We start from the raw sequence: 14,810 nt of genomic DNA on the forward strand, positions 1-14,810 counted from the left end.
GCACAAAGCAGGAAAAGAGCACTGGGGTAGTAGTTCCAAGATTTGGGTACTCACTAAGCTTCTCTGGGCTTCAGTCTTCTCATTAATAAAGATGGAACTGGTAATCTTTCTTGGATCTTAAAAAAGGAAACAACTCAAGACTTCTTCTAGGTCTAATCAGTCTGATTCATGGCATATTATGTTTAGTACTTGAAATAAAGTAATGTGAACAATATGGCAGACACTAGTTTTCAATGAAAGCATAATCTACTTTGAGAATTATTTCTGGAATCACAAGTAGGCTTTCCCACATCAGTTGACACAATCCTGAAACAAGGAAGCATGCTTCTCATCAGACAAGAGCAGAACTATAAAAATGTTCAGAGGCAGACATTTAGGAGGTTCTTTTACTGTCCAATAATTACATGAAACATGATGAAGACACTGACATAAAAACTTAAGTCAAAGTGGCCCTTAAAATCTCTCTTGTGATGTGAAATATGAAACATCTTTTCTTTAATTAAACCTTTATTAAACCTTTAGATTGAACACCCCCCCCCCCACAAAAGGATTATTGCACTTCATTGCTATATTCCTTTAGAAGTTGGGATTAGTAAATTTTTTGTAATTTTGGGACATGTAGGGATTGGTATCTTGTGTTAAAATTGGGATTAACTGTGTCACAAATAGAAGACAGCAATGACAATACTATAGAAGTGTATGGACATTTTCCTTAATGATACTCCTGAAATGGAGATATTCTGTATTCCAGATTTACATTTTCTAAGTTTTAAGTTTAATACTGGACTACTGTGTTACCTGTGCAGGGTGTAATAACTTCCATAAAATGGCTAAATTTCATGTCTTCCATTACTAAAATTTATGGCTTTCACTTTAGTAAACAATTTGTAGTTTTCCCACTGACCTCAAAGATCAAAGATTTAGGCATTATATAGTAATAATGCCTAAAATTTATTAGTTCCATTCTCTTTCCTAGAATATACTGGCAAATGTTTGACTAAGAAATAAATGAGATCTAAGACCCATCTATAGTTCAATGAAAGCTGGCTTAGCTACTGATGATCTGGTTCTCTAGTTCCAGCCCTGCAGATAGACTGATCAGAAACCAACGTTTCTAGATACCATTAAGTTGTGCCTCCACTTGGCTAATTTTTTTACTACCTTTTTCTGCATTTTGTTCCTTTTTTAAATCCCAAAGAAATGATGCCTCACATAAAGTCCCTCTCAAACTAGTATCAAGAAAAAAAATAGCCTCTGCAGATGTTTGTCTTTTCTACTGTGAAAAACAAAAACTGTTCCTTGTTTGTTTTAGCAGCCAGAAAATTTAGAGCCCAATTTGTTGTTCAAGCTTTACTTGCTTACCTGAGCTGCTTGAAACCATGTGCTTCTGTGCTAATGTTTTAGCTTTAAATGTCTTCTTTAAAGGCTCTGTATTCTGTAGGCTTCTTTGAGCCTTTTTAAAAGAAGACAGGACACAAATTTCAAAAGTAAAAATATAGTTACAAATGACTATATATAATGTTCAGCATAGTGCATAATGGATATAGTTTTACATAGAAAATATGCTAAGTTCCCTTTCATTATCATGAAAGAATGAGATCACAGTTATTATTATATTTAATATTTATCATGCTGTTCAAATGTTGGCTGGCTTAAGTTACCTACTAAAAAGCCTATCCAACATAGCTACTCTAAGAAATTAATTATATAATCTGGCTCTGGTATTAGTTCAGGGTATATACTACATTCATTAAGACTTTTTACCTTTCCAAGTTGTATTTTTAAAACAGAAGAAATTATGCTGACTTACAAAAATTAAATCATGAATATACTATGTGTAGGTTTTCAAATTTCCTGGGTATAATAGTTTTTTAAAAAAAATTTAAAAATGTGACATAAGAAATGTTTTGTATTATTTATATCTATGCATTGTATTTAAAGTCACAGTTTTCACTAATCTGAGAACATATTTATGTAATACTTTAAAGAATTAATGAAATCCTGTGAAACTTCAGTTTCTCATTTCATTGAGAATTCAGTATCAAAAATATAGTAAATAAGAATTTACATCTTTTAAATGGCATGTCTGTATTAGTTATAATTTTATACATGGATTCCTTTCCATACGTATCTTCAGATCCAAAATCCCAGTGCCATAAACAACATGATTGATCATGTAACAATGTATATTTTAATATAGGATTTGTGTAATGATTTAGAGCAATAAATATCACACAGTAAAAAATTTATCATAAACTAAATACAGTAACAAAAGAAAAAAAAAGCTTATGTACACATTACCAAGGTCTTTACAATAAATTATAGTGTACAGTTCCATCAAAGCATATTTGTATACAGAGCCGCTAATGTGAACACGGAAAAAAATCTGCCATGTAGGTCTTTAATCTTGAGTTAATAAAGTTTGTGCAGTATCAAATAATATCAAAAGTCTAAAAAAAGACTGAATTTTTATATAATGTTTATAAATTATTGTTTTATATACCATTAAAAAACATAAGATCAAAAGTACATTTTAAAAAAAAGTGGAAGTTGTTATTCTTGATAAGAGCTAGAAAAATGTATTGTCCCAAGTAAGAAGCAATGTAAAGGCTTACAGTTTCTTAGGAATTTCCCTTTAACTCTCAGACAACCTTGGTTACCATATGCCAGAGGATAAACCAATGCAAAGGTAGCTAAGCAATCTTTTTACAAAAATAATAGGAAACATAGATCTGGCGATGAGAAATATTGCAAATAAACATAATTATAGACATCTCCCTAAGTGAATTAAATGCCTCTTCACTTACTGGAATGAATGGGCTGTCACTGGATGTGACCAAATTTGAGAAATTTCAAAGGCTTCTACAAGTTTTATTTTTCTCAGGTTTTTAGTCATAACTGGTAATAGTGCATACATCCCAGGGCTATGCAATTTTCCACTATAACTTAGATAAAATATGATTAAAAGGTAATAAAGCATATCATCTACTTATCAAAGAAAATAAAGACTAAAGATGCAGAAATTAAAAGGACAGCAGCATAAAAATTAGTCAAGAAGAAATGGATGAAACCTACCTCTGGGTCTTAATTGGCACTTATCACAGTAACTAGCTATAATGTGACAAATTTGAGAACAAATGTCTATTGAAATACGTGAAGAACATTAACCACTTGTATTTTTTAAGAAATTGAAATTGTGAAATTACTGGCTTATAAAACTAATTAAATTTGGAGAAAGGGAAAGTAAAAGGAATCTAAGATGTAATGAAAAAATCTTATTTTTAAGCTTGTTGTGCGATCAAAACATGTGGGATCAAAACATTGACAGAGCCCCTTTTTAGGTTCTAAAGAATTGGGGTAGCTGGTGGTGGATACCTGAAACTATCAAACTACAACCCAGAACCCATGAATCTCGAAGACAGTTGTATAAAAATGTAGCTTATGAGGGGTGACAATGGGATTGGGAAAGCCATAAGGACCACACTCCACTTTGTCTAGTTTATGGATGGATGAGTAGAAAAATAGGGGAAGGAAACAAACAGACAAAGGTACCCTGTGTTCTTTTTTACTTCAATTGCTCTTTTTCACTCTAATTATTATTCTTGTTATTTTTGTGTGTGTGCTAATGAAGGTGTCAGGGATTGATTTGGGTGATGAATGTACCAGTATGTAATGGTACTGTAAACAATCGGAAGTACGATTTGTTTTGTATGACTGCGTGGTATGTGAATATATCTCAATAAAATGAAGATTTAAAAAAAAAAAAAAAAAAAAAAACATTGACAGAGCTATGTTGATCAAAAGCAGTCTTCTAAAACTAACTGGCAGCCTGAGCGTGGCGCAACACAACCCATTCCTTACAAGTGGTGTTTAACTGGTGCTTTGTTTACATGAACCAAGTAACAGACGATCTTTTTTCTTCTTCACTGAATGGAGTAAGTTCCTTGGTGAGTTTTACAGACTGCCTGAGACAAAATTTCACCATTACAATAGGTTAATGGTTAATGAAGATCTTCCTACTTTTGATAGGGGAGAGGGGTGGGTTGCTGAAAACAGTATGGGTGCTCTGTAGGCTGCATATACACATACATACTTAATAATTAGCATCAACTTTAGAAGATTAAAAATCAATGGATATGGACGTTTGTGCAGAATCTTCTCGCCCCCTGACATAAATTTCACAGGGAATCTCCTCCATTACTCTGTCTTCTAGAGCCTGTTCAGGGCACTCATGTGCCTGTTTGAAAGTGTAGCTACTTTTTTTGAAGGTGCTATTAAATGTTTTCATTGGCTGTGGTTGTGCAAAATCATTTCGGAAAGGAAGTTCCATGGAGCTGAGGTTGGTCCTGCTTTGTTTGACGCTGGATGCTTGCGACCCACAGTGATGGTCATGAATGCACCGGGAGGCAGTGGAGGAGCGTCGCATTTTCTGGTAGTTGTCCAGTTCTTCTGACAAGTCAGCCAGGTCTGCAGAAATCTCTTTGTCCCTCAGCGAAAACAGTTCATAATGAGGAGGATCAAACACTTCTTGGAACCCAGTTTTATTAAAAGCAGTTTTGCAAGCCATGACCTTTTTTCGAGGCTGTTTCACTTGTACTAAAATAGAAATAATGAGAAGGACTAAGACAATCCCTGATGTAATGCCAATAATTGTTCCATGAGTTTTAGTGATTTGTTCAAATAGTCCTGCTTTTTTCTTCTCTGTAGGAAGAGAAACAGAAAAATTGAGGTTCTCAAAATTCATCAGTAGGAGCCCTCTCACAAACTGGGAAGGAGGTATTTTTAGGTAAAGTACTTGGGTCAAATACACTGCAGATGATGCAATTTAAAATTAGTTTTTTAAACAAATAATGCAATTCTATTACTGAGATACCTGGTTATAAATAACCAATAATGATACAGCTAGATAGAGTAGAAAAAAGATAAAGGACTTGGTTCCTTTACTCAAAAGTACGTGAACACATATAATCAAATGAATATAGAAAATGCCAAAATAGATTCTTGTTTTCTGTCAAGTATAACTTTCTGCTCTATGAAATGTTTGGCCAACAGCCCCTATGAGTACATACTCAGTATTTCTATTGATGGACATCAGCAACAGAGAACTACAATAAAAAGACTAAATCAGTCACATACATCATTCATGATCTACTGGTTCTGAAAATATTTCATGGCAAGTACTTAAGATAGCCAGATCAGATTACATCACTTTTTCATAGTGATTTATTTTATAGACATTTAATGAAATCCTGGAAGAAAAAAGGTAGATAATCTTTAGTTTTGAGAATGATTTGACAACCAGCTTAAAGACATTCAATTATTACCACAAGCCATGTTTATTTTTCACATGGTATATACAGAAAATAGAGCATAGGAAATTTTATGAAAAGAAAAAAAGCATTTTTTAGACTGGGTCTACTTTTACCTTGTAATGCTGACTCCATCAGTTGATTTTTATTAAATATGTAAAATAATATTTCCATATAATTTTAAAAAGAATAATACTTAGGCTACTTAAAAATTATTTTGAGAAATAAGGTATCTTTACAGCATAAATAGAAAAATAAAATAAGGACAGGAAATATCATGACGCACTTCTTAACAACTAAGATAGAAAAAACAACGTAATTTATAAACCCAAAATACTTTTGTTTACAATATTTTTTCTTTGTTTCTATGACATCCCAGGGAAGCTCTGTGATCCATATAAACATTCTTTTAAATGTTTTCTGCCTAAACAACCATGCTAAACACAGTTGTAGAAAAAGATCTTTTAGGTCTTGAGGCTACAGCCACTTTTATCTCAATAATGTTGGCCTTTGTACCAGACTCACCTTTACAATGATTTTCATCCCAAGGGTATGCACAGTTTTGAACACCATTACAGACTAAAGAATTATTGATGCACATGTTGCTATGGCAAAAGAAAGTGCTACCTGTGCAGGGAGCTGTAGGAAAAAAGAAAACAGTATTGCTAAGAAAAGAGAGTATACACATTATGAACCCATCTCAATTTATTTTATACTTTTATAAAGTTAATTTCTTACTCCAAAGGCCTTTCTACAAAAACACTGTACTCCACAAACAATAAGACAAAGGCCAATACTCTCTGGCTCTGGTTCATCTAATGTTTTTCTCATGGTAGACACTACAAGGCCATTTTTATGTAATGACAATGTGAATATATTTCCCATAGTTCTTATAGAACTAGTATATACCCCAGTGTGATTGTTAATTTTATGTGCCAACTTGGCTAAGTTAAGATGTTCACTTGTTTGGTAAAAACTGGCCTAGCTGTTGCTGTGTAGGTATTTTGTAGATATGATTAGCAGCTATAAACAGTTGACTTTATATAAAAGTGATTATCCTTGATAATGTGGGTAGACCTCACCCAATCTATTGAAGGTCTTAAGAGCAAAAATTGTGGTTTCCGTAAGAAATCCTTCCTCAAGACTACAACCCTCTATTTCTCTCTGAATTTCAGCCCTTCAGAATTCACTGCCAGCCCTCACAATTACATGAGCCAATTTCTTAAAATAAATCTCTACATATTACATAAATAAATACACACACACACACACACACACACACACACACACACACACATCCTGCTGGTTCTGTTTCTCTGGAGAACCCAGACTAATATACCTGGGAAATTTGTTTTCAAAAATTTAAAGGACATCTGTATACCAATATTCATAGGAGCATTATTCACAATTGCAGAAAGGTAGAAGGAACCCAAGTGTCCAAAAACAGATGAATGGATAAACATGAGGTATATCCATACAGTGGAAGTTATTCACCTGTGAAAAGTAATGAAGTTCTGATACATGCAGGAACATGGACAAACCTTGCAGACATCATGTTGAGTGAAATAAGCCAAACACAAAAGGCAGATATTGTGATGTCACTTTATGAAATATCTAGATAGGCAAATTAATAGAGAAATTAAGTAGATTACATGCTACCAGGGGCAGGGAGAGGTATGGGGAGTCAACGCATAATGGATGCAGAGTTTCTATTTGGAGTGAAGGAAAAGTTTTGATAATGGATGGTGGTGATGGTAGCATAACATTATGAATGTAATTCATACTACTGAACTGTACATTTGAAATTCTATGTTGTATATATGTACATTTCAAAGTACAATAATGGTATATGGAGTAATGTCTTATTTTGTATAAGTGACTCTCAGCCTAGAATGTCTCCTCCTTTCCTTCTTAGTGATCACTTTCAAAATCATCTCAAATGTTGCCCTCTCTGTGAAGACTTCTCAGTGGTCCTAGGTAGGCAGTCATGCCTGTTTGTTCCTGTCATACTCTGTATACTCCTGTATGCACACTTCTCAATGTACTTCTGAATATTTGTTACACTGGATTATGATTCAATGTGTGTACTTCTGCTAGGAAATAAAGTTCTAGATCGGAGACGAAATACAAAGCAGTGTAACTTGAAAGTTTCAGCTTAAAGACTGGAAAAACATTATGGCAGACAATCCTAAAAGTAAACTAACTATTTTGACTTGTAAAATTATAATCTGACAAAATGTTTTCTTTCTGCCTAAAAAATTCTACTTTAAAAAAAAAACCCAGGTTTTATTTTCTTTTTTAATGCAAATTATTGAGATATATTCACACACCATACAATCCATCCAAAATATACAATCAATGAAATTTTTGATTTTTCAGAAAATACATGTTTTACCAAGCAAGAAAAATTGGATATCACTTTATATCAGACTGACAGAACCTAAAACATTTTTTGCATTTTCTTTTTAAAGTTTCTTTTCAAGATTTCAAGATGAAATAAAGGTCTAAAATTTTAATGGACTGATAAATATCTTCTTCCCACCCAAGATGGGCTTACAAGGGGTTTTCCCTGATAAATATTATCTTTCTTTTAATAAATATACAATGAATATCATTAAAATAATAGGCATGAGGTTAATATTTCTTTCCCCTAAAGAGGAGGTTATCTGTTCAGCTTGCCACTCCAGGCCTTTGTTTGCTTACTTATTTCCTCCCCAAGGGAAGAAGAGTGAATTATTTTATCAATAAATCTGGGAGCAGGAATTGGGGATTCACAGCTCAGAACCTCTATACCGTTACTTTAAAGGGTCTGACCCCCACCTGACTGTCTAGCTGTCTGCTGGTGACTGAGTGGGCAAGCTTGCAATTCTAGGGTGTAGTCTTAGGAAGCTTAGGAATACCTAATCGTATTCTCAAATTGCATTATCAATAATAAAACTGATCTATTGATAGCTACTTGTCTGTCCTCCTTTACCTATCTCAATTGGCTTTGAACATGGGCTGGAAAAACAGGCATTATATTGGGTCCCCAGAAAACCCCAAAACATAATCTGATTAACATAGGTCAATATTCTATATTCCAAAATTTCTATTCTTCATCCCAAATTGCTTTGGTATTAGAGTACAAACATAACTTTTCTTTAAGGAAGAATCCTGGTAAGGCATTATTTATCCAAGTCGCAATGCAGCAGATTAATAATCTATGGGTTAATCATTGTGAACCAGGGTTTGTTTATCCCTTTCCCCCACTGTTAAACAACCTGAGTTTAGGCATTGACTTCTTTACCTACATACAATTAAATAGTCTCCAGAATAAACTTTTAAGCTTGCTTATTCACTGAGCACTTACAGTTCAAGTGGCCTTGTGACTGAAGAGTCTGAAACAGCTAAGATCCACAGATAATTGGGGGAAGTGCTGTGCAGCACAAAGTGGAAAAAACAGTGGACAAGTAATCAACAGAAATTGTTCCTGCTACCAGTTCACCTGTATACTTACAGACATCTAACATCCTGAGTCTCAGCTTTCTCCTTCACACACAAGATGGACTACAAGGGTATCTCACATTCTGGTTTGAAAATTCAATGAGACTATGAAATTATTGGTCTCAATCAAGTTGGTACATCTGTTCTTAATCTAAGTGCAAAAAAATGTACATAACTAATGACTAAATTACTCAGAGACTGTTATCCTGTCAAAATGGCATCATTTAACCTGTGAGAATTATAAATATTTCATGATCCTTGAAAAATGCTTGATGGTTTCAAAGCTATAGTGACAATACATATTAGTTACATAGATAAGCCACGAGATTGGGAAAGGAGAATCAATGAAGATGTGTGGTAGTATTTTATTTAATTAAAGAAACTAGCTAGTGTACCACAATTACATAAATGGGTACACTTTAAATATAACAAATGGTCTAGAGAAACATCTAGCATTTAAAAAAAATTCCTCATTTCTAAAAACTGTTGTTTTCTATTTTTATTTATATATCACATCATTATTCTATTACATGGTACACAGTATTATATAGTATATTCTAATTCTGGTATCTATTTTATCTATTTAACAAATGGGGGAGCAGGGAAAAGAAGCTATTTTTAAGACATTTTGAATGAGGTTATAAACATTATGGTGGCTTTTTGGTGTTCTGATTTTCTGAGCCAAACTATCATTAGCTTTTAAGTTTATCCATAGAGTATTATGTGACTGCAATTTATTGGCTCTTTATGGTATCAAAGGTGGTGTAAAACAGGTTTTTTGCCCCATGTTTCTCAATGATTATATATGGTTAAGAGGAAAATATCCTTAGTTTTTATTATAGAGTTCTTTATAATTGTTCTCCAAATTATTTAAAGTAATTAGAAAATAGCACTGATATGGTCAGAGTTTGTTTTATAGAAATTTGAGTTACATTTATAATTACAAATATCTTAAGCTTTATGGCTTTTCGTTGGACAAACTTGGCTGCTCCTATGAAATTTCATGGGGCTGCTAGACAAGCTTTAATTCAAAACTATAATAAAATAGCTGAATAATGAGTTTCTATAAATAAGGCACAAAGATAACAGCAAAAATAGTGTCAGTTATGAACCACTCTCTACTTATAGCCTGAGGACTCTCCACCCCCTTTACTCATCACTGGGTTATGGCAATGGGAAAGAAGAGGAATGTTTGGACTTCAGCTCCCCTCTACTTGTGATGAGATGTGGCAACGATGCTGAAAGATGGTTCAGTCCTTCAACTAAGCCTGCAGGCAACCCTTAGGCAATATGTCACGGAAAATCACATTATGTATTCATTCTAACAAAAGAATCTACTCTTCACAGTTCTAGTCCTAGAAATTATTTTCTTATAAAGACATATTCTTAAAAAGTCATGTATGTATTATAATTCAGTGCCTGGACAGAAGTGAAACACATCCTGATTACTATTCTACATTGTCCCATTTAGCTAAGTAATACTATTTTAGTCACATCTGCAATGTACAATGGGTAGGCATGAAGCGAACCTCTCATGCAGAATTAACCCATTTATATAAGCCTTTATTTGAAATATTGATTGTTTTCATGGATGGATTCATAACAATTACAAATCATTAACAGCTTAGAGAAGAACAAAATAAATGGTTCAACAATTTGAATTAATGATAAGAATGTAAAAATTTACTGTTTTCATCTTTGAGATGTGTTTATCAAAGGAAGATTTTAAAGCTGGGAATCTTATTTTGGAAAAATCCATGAAATCCCTTAATTTATCATGCACCCACAAATTTTTTGGAGGAGGCGATTCCTTCTTGTTCTTGGGTAATAAAGTCAAATTTGGGATATGGAGCTAAGTCTACTGCAGCCTTACAATTCAGTCTTACATATACTGATTAGCATAAAGATACAACTTTAGGGACACTTTTCACCTGTTCAATAATCAGAATTGTACTAACAATGAAATCATTAGTATATACAGAGAAAATACCTTAACTAAAACACATCAAGGATAATTTCCATTTAAGATTTAGACCAGGGAGAAACTAAGATGGCGGCTAGGTGAGACAGGGCAAAGGAACACCTCTGTGAAAAACACTAGATAAGGACCAGAGAGTGACTGAGAATACCGGTTACAGCGATGCACCAGCTGGACGAGGTCTGCTAGATCCCAGGGGCTGTATACTTGGTGAAACTCAGAGTCTGCATTCTGAAACGAGTGAGTAAGCTGGCTGGAAGTCCCGCAGCCGCGCGGTGATCTGGGGAAGCCAGAGTGTGCCGTTTGGAGAAAGGGAAAAACCCAGGAGTGGCTGCAGCTACGATAGTGGGAACCATGCAGTAAAACACAGCAAGAGGGGGCTGGGCCAGCCTCTCGGTGTCTGGCCTGGAAGATAGCCCGCTGCAGATACCCTGGGGGCCAGGTGAATAGAGGGGAGAGCTGGAAGCAGAAAGAAACCCCGTGGCTCACAGCTGGCTCCCGGGAGGGCTGGATAAACTCCTGCCTGGGGCCGTGCCCACAGCCCAGAGCCCCACCAGTTGTCCCGGAGCTGGGAAGGAGGAACTGTGTGAGGAGGGGGGGTTGAGACGCCCCGTTCGGCCATTTTTGCATCAGGCTGAAAGCGCCCCGGCACGGCCCGGTGGCCCAGGGCTTCCCTTGAGGGACGGAGTGCACTGGTGACATAGCACAGCATTCCCTCGGCAGAGGTCCTGGAGGATCGCGGCTGGGCGGGGGGACCCGCTCGGAGAACCCAGGGACGTGATGCCAAGTCCGGTGGTTTGTGGGACAGCGAGAGAAAGGGTCTGGGGTTGAAATGAAATGAAGGCTTGGACTCTTGTGGCAGCCTTGAATCTCTGGGAACCTGGGGGATTTGAATATTGAGGCTGTCCTTCCTCCCTGGCCACCCGTACATGCACCCCGCATTCTGGGCAGACAGCTCCAGCAACACACCCAGGCTCAGTTCTCTGGCTGGACCCCACAAGAATCATTTCCCCACACACCCCGGGGACAAGGTGGAGAACTGACTTGAGGGGTATAGGTGACTCACAGATGCCATCTGCTGGGTACTTAGAGAAAGTGTACGCCACCAAACTGTGTTTCTGAAAAATTAGATCAGTATTTTTTTTACAACTTGAAAGAACCCTATCAAGCAGAGCAAATGCCAAGATCCCAAAAACAACAGAAAATCTCAATGCATATGATAAAACCAGATGATATGGAGAATCCAACTCCAAACACACAAATCAAGTTATCAGAAGAGACACAGTACCTCGCACAATTAATCAAAGAACTACAATCGAGGAATGAAAACATGGCAAAGGATTTAAAGGACATCAAGAAGACCATGGCCCAGGATATAAGTGACATAAAGAAGACCCTAGAAGAGCATAAAGAAGACATTGCAACAGTAAATAAAAAAATAGAAGATCTTCTGGAAATACAAGAAACTGTTGGCCAAATTAAAAAGACTCTGGATATTCACAATACAAGACTAGAGGAAGCTGAACAACATCTCAGTGTCCTAGAAGTCCACAGAACAGAAAATGAAAGAACAAAAGAAAGAATGGAGAAAAAATCGAAACGGATCTCAGGGAAATGATAGATAAAATAAAACGTCCAAATTAAGACTCATTGGTGTCCCAGAAGGGGAAGAGAAGGGTAAAGGTCTAAAAACAGTACTCAAAGAAATTGTTGGGGAAAACTTCCCCAACCTTCTACACAATATAAATACACAAAGCATAAATGCCCAGCGAACTCCAAATAGAATAAATCCAAATAAACCCACTCCAAGACATATTCTGATCAGACTCTCAAATACTGAAGAGAAGGAGCAAGTTCTCAAAGCAGCAAGAGAAAAGCAATTCACCACATACAAAGGAAACAACATAAGACTAAGTTGTGACTACTCAGCGGCCACCACAGAGGCGAGAAGGCAGTGGCATGACATATTTAAAATTCTGAGAGAAAAAAATTTCCAACCAAGAATACTTTATCCAGCAAAACTCTCCTTCAAATTTGAGGGAGAGCTTCAATTTTTCACAGACAAACAAATGCTGAGAGCGTTTGCCAATAAAAGACCTGCCCTACTTCAGATTCTAAAGGGAGACCTACCAACAGAGAAACAAAGAAAGGAGAAAGAGACATAGAGAATTTTAACAGACACATATAGTACTTTACATCCCAAAGCACCAGGACACTCATTTTTCTCTAGTGATCACAGATCTTTCTCCAGAAGGGACCATAAGCTGGGACATAAAACAAGCCTCAAGAAATTAAAAAAAAAAAAAAATTGAATATACTCAAAGCACATTCTCCAATCACAATGGAATACAAATAGAAGTCAATAATTTTGGAACAGTAACTCCACTATTTACTTCCTACATGATATAAATTACACAAACTCTAATGACAAATCAGTGGCTTTGAACTCAATGCAAAATATGTAATTTTAGACAACTATATAAAGGTGGGGGAATGGAGGAGTATAGGAACATAGTTTATGTGTCCTATTGAAGTGAAGGTGGTATCAAAGAAAAACAAGATTGATATGGATTTAAGAGGTTAATTTTAAGCCCCACAGCAAACACAAAGAAATTATCAGAGAATATAACCATAGAGATGAAATGTAGAGTTTGGGTTAAGAGAAATGGGGGAAGGGGCAATGGGGAGTTAAGAAATGAGTGTAGAGCTGCTGTCTGAGGTGAAGGGAAATTTCTAGTAATGGATGGTGGGAAAGAGCATTACAACATTCTAAATGTGATTAATCCCACTAATGGAAGGCTAGGGAGGGGGTGGAATGGGAAGATTTAGGCTGTATATATGTTTCCACAACTGGAAAAAAAAAAAAAAAAGACAGTCTAAATAGATGACGACTGAATGCCAAGGATGAACTTGGATGGGATTGGAGGATAGAGGACAGGTGGCTCAAAGGGACACAGTTGAGACATAAGGTAAAAGAAATACAGAACGTAAGCTTTGTATCATTGTTGAATCTCTTGTACTTCTTAGCTGCGCTTAATGGGATTGCATAAAAGAATGTTCTTGTTCATGGGAAGTGTATACATGAATTATAGTGTACGTTCAAGGAAAAAAAAAAAGATATAGACCAGCACTCTCCAAAATCAGTATGAGCCAAAAACATGAGCTAGTAGCCATATTAAAAGATAAAAAGAAACAAGTGAAATTAAGTTTACTACTATATTTTACTTAACCCAATATATGTGCAGAAAAGAGTTAAACCAGGCGTAAGGCTATCTTTAAAAGGGCCTGCTTGCAAGGTTGGCCCTTGGCTGGCATCTGGGAACTTGGCTTTCCTCCACTCTAACTGGTAAGGGTGGTTCAATGAACCTAAGCAGTTTGTGCAAGCAATGTTATTTATGCTGAACACCTGCTTTCATTCTGGCAGTCTGGAATTTTGGTGTGCTTGGCAGAGGTTGATACATGCCCAGCTTCCAGTAAAAACACTGGGTGCTGAGTCTCTAATGGGCTTCCCTGGGCAGAAACATTGCACACATGTAACTGCATTATGTGTTGCAGGAGAAATGAGCATATTCAGTGTGCTTGTCTTGGGAGGCAGAAAGCATAAGGAAGCTTGGGCAAGGATTTCTCCAGACTATACCTGTGTCTTTTTCCCTTGCTGATCATATCGTATATGCCGTTGCTGTAATAAATCTTAGCTGTGAGTACAAATACATGCTGAGTCCCATGAATCCTTCTAGCAAATGATCTAACATGTGGGTGGACTTGGGGATCCCTGGAACAGTATAAAAAATCTTCTTCTTTAAACATGTAATCAATAGAAAACATTATTAAGGAGTTATTTTACATTCTTCACTTGAAATCTGGGGTGTATTTATATAATTTAAGCAGTTTTCAATATGGACTGGCCACATTTCAAGTGCTCAAAAGCCACCATGGCTAGTGGACACTGTACTGGACAGGGCAGGTATGGATGTCAGGAATAATAAATTAATGAAAAAAGTACAAAGACTAAAATAGCTTTCTTGCTATGTCTTTGTATA

The 14,810-nt window shown here is 35.9% G+C and overlaps 1 protein-coding gene across 2 annotated transcripts in view; it reads right to left on the reverse strand.

Moving 5' to 3' along the window:
* Positions 1-3,760: 3,760 nt before the first annotated feature.
* The window catches only part of NETO2 (neuropilin and tolloid like 2), an 88,260-nt gene continuing 77,210 nt past the window's right edge, over positions 3,761-14,810 (reverse strand). For both annotated transcript variants that reach the window (XM_037816283.1, XM_037816282.1), the window contains exons 8-9: positions 5,835-5,948; positions 3,761-4,701 (exon numbers count right to left, since the gene is read on the reverse strand). In XM_037816283.1, the coding sequence (XP_037672211.1) occupies positions 4,121-4,701; positions 5,835-5,948 (695 nt within the window). In that variant the 3' untranslated portion in view covers positions 3,761-4,120. The remainder of the gene's footprint in view (positions 4,702-5,834; positions 5,949-14,810) is intronic.

This window comes from Choloepus didactylus, chromosome 22, assembly GCF_015220235.1.
Source record: "Choloepus didactylus isolate mChoDid1 chromosome 22, mChoDid1.pri, whole genome shotgun sequence".
Taxonomy (NCBI): Eukaryota; Metazoa; Chordata; class Mammalia; order Pilosa; family Megalonychidae; genus Choloepus; species Choloepus didactylus.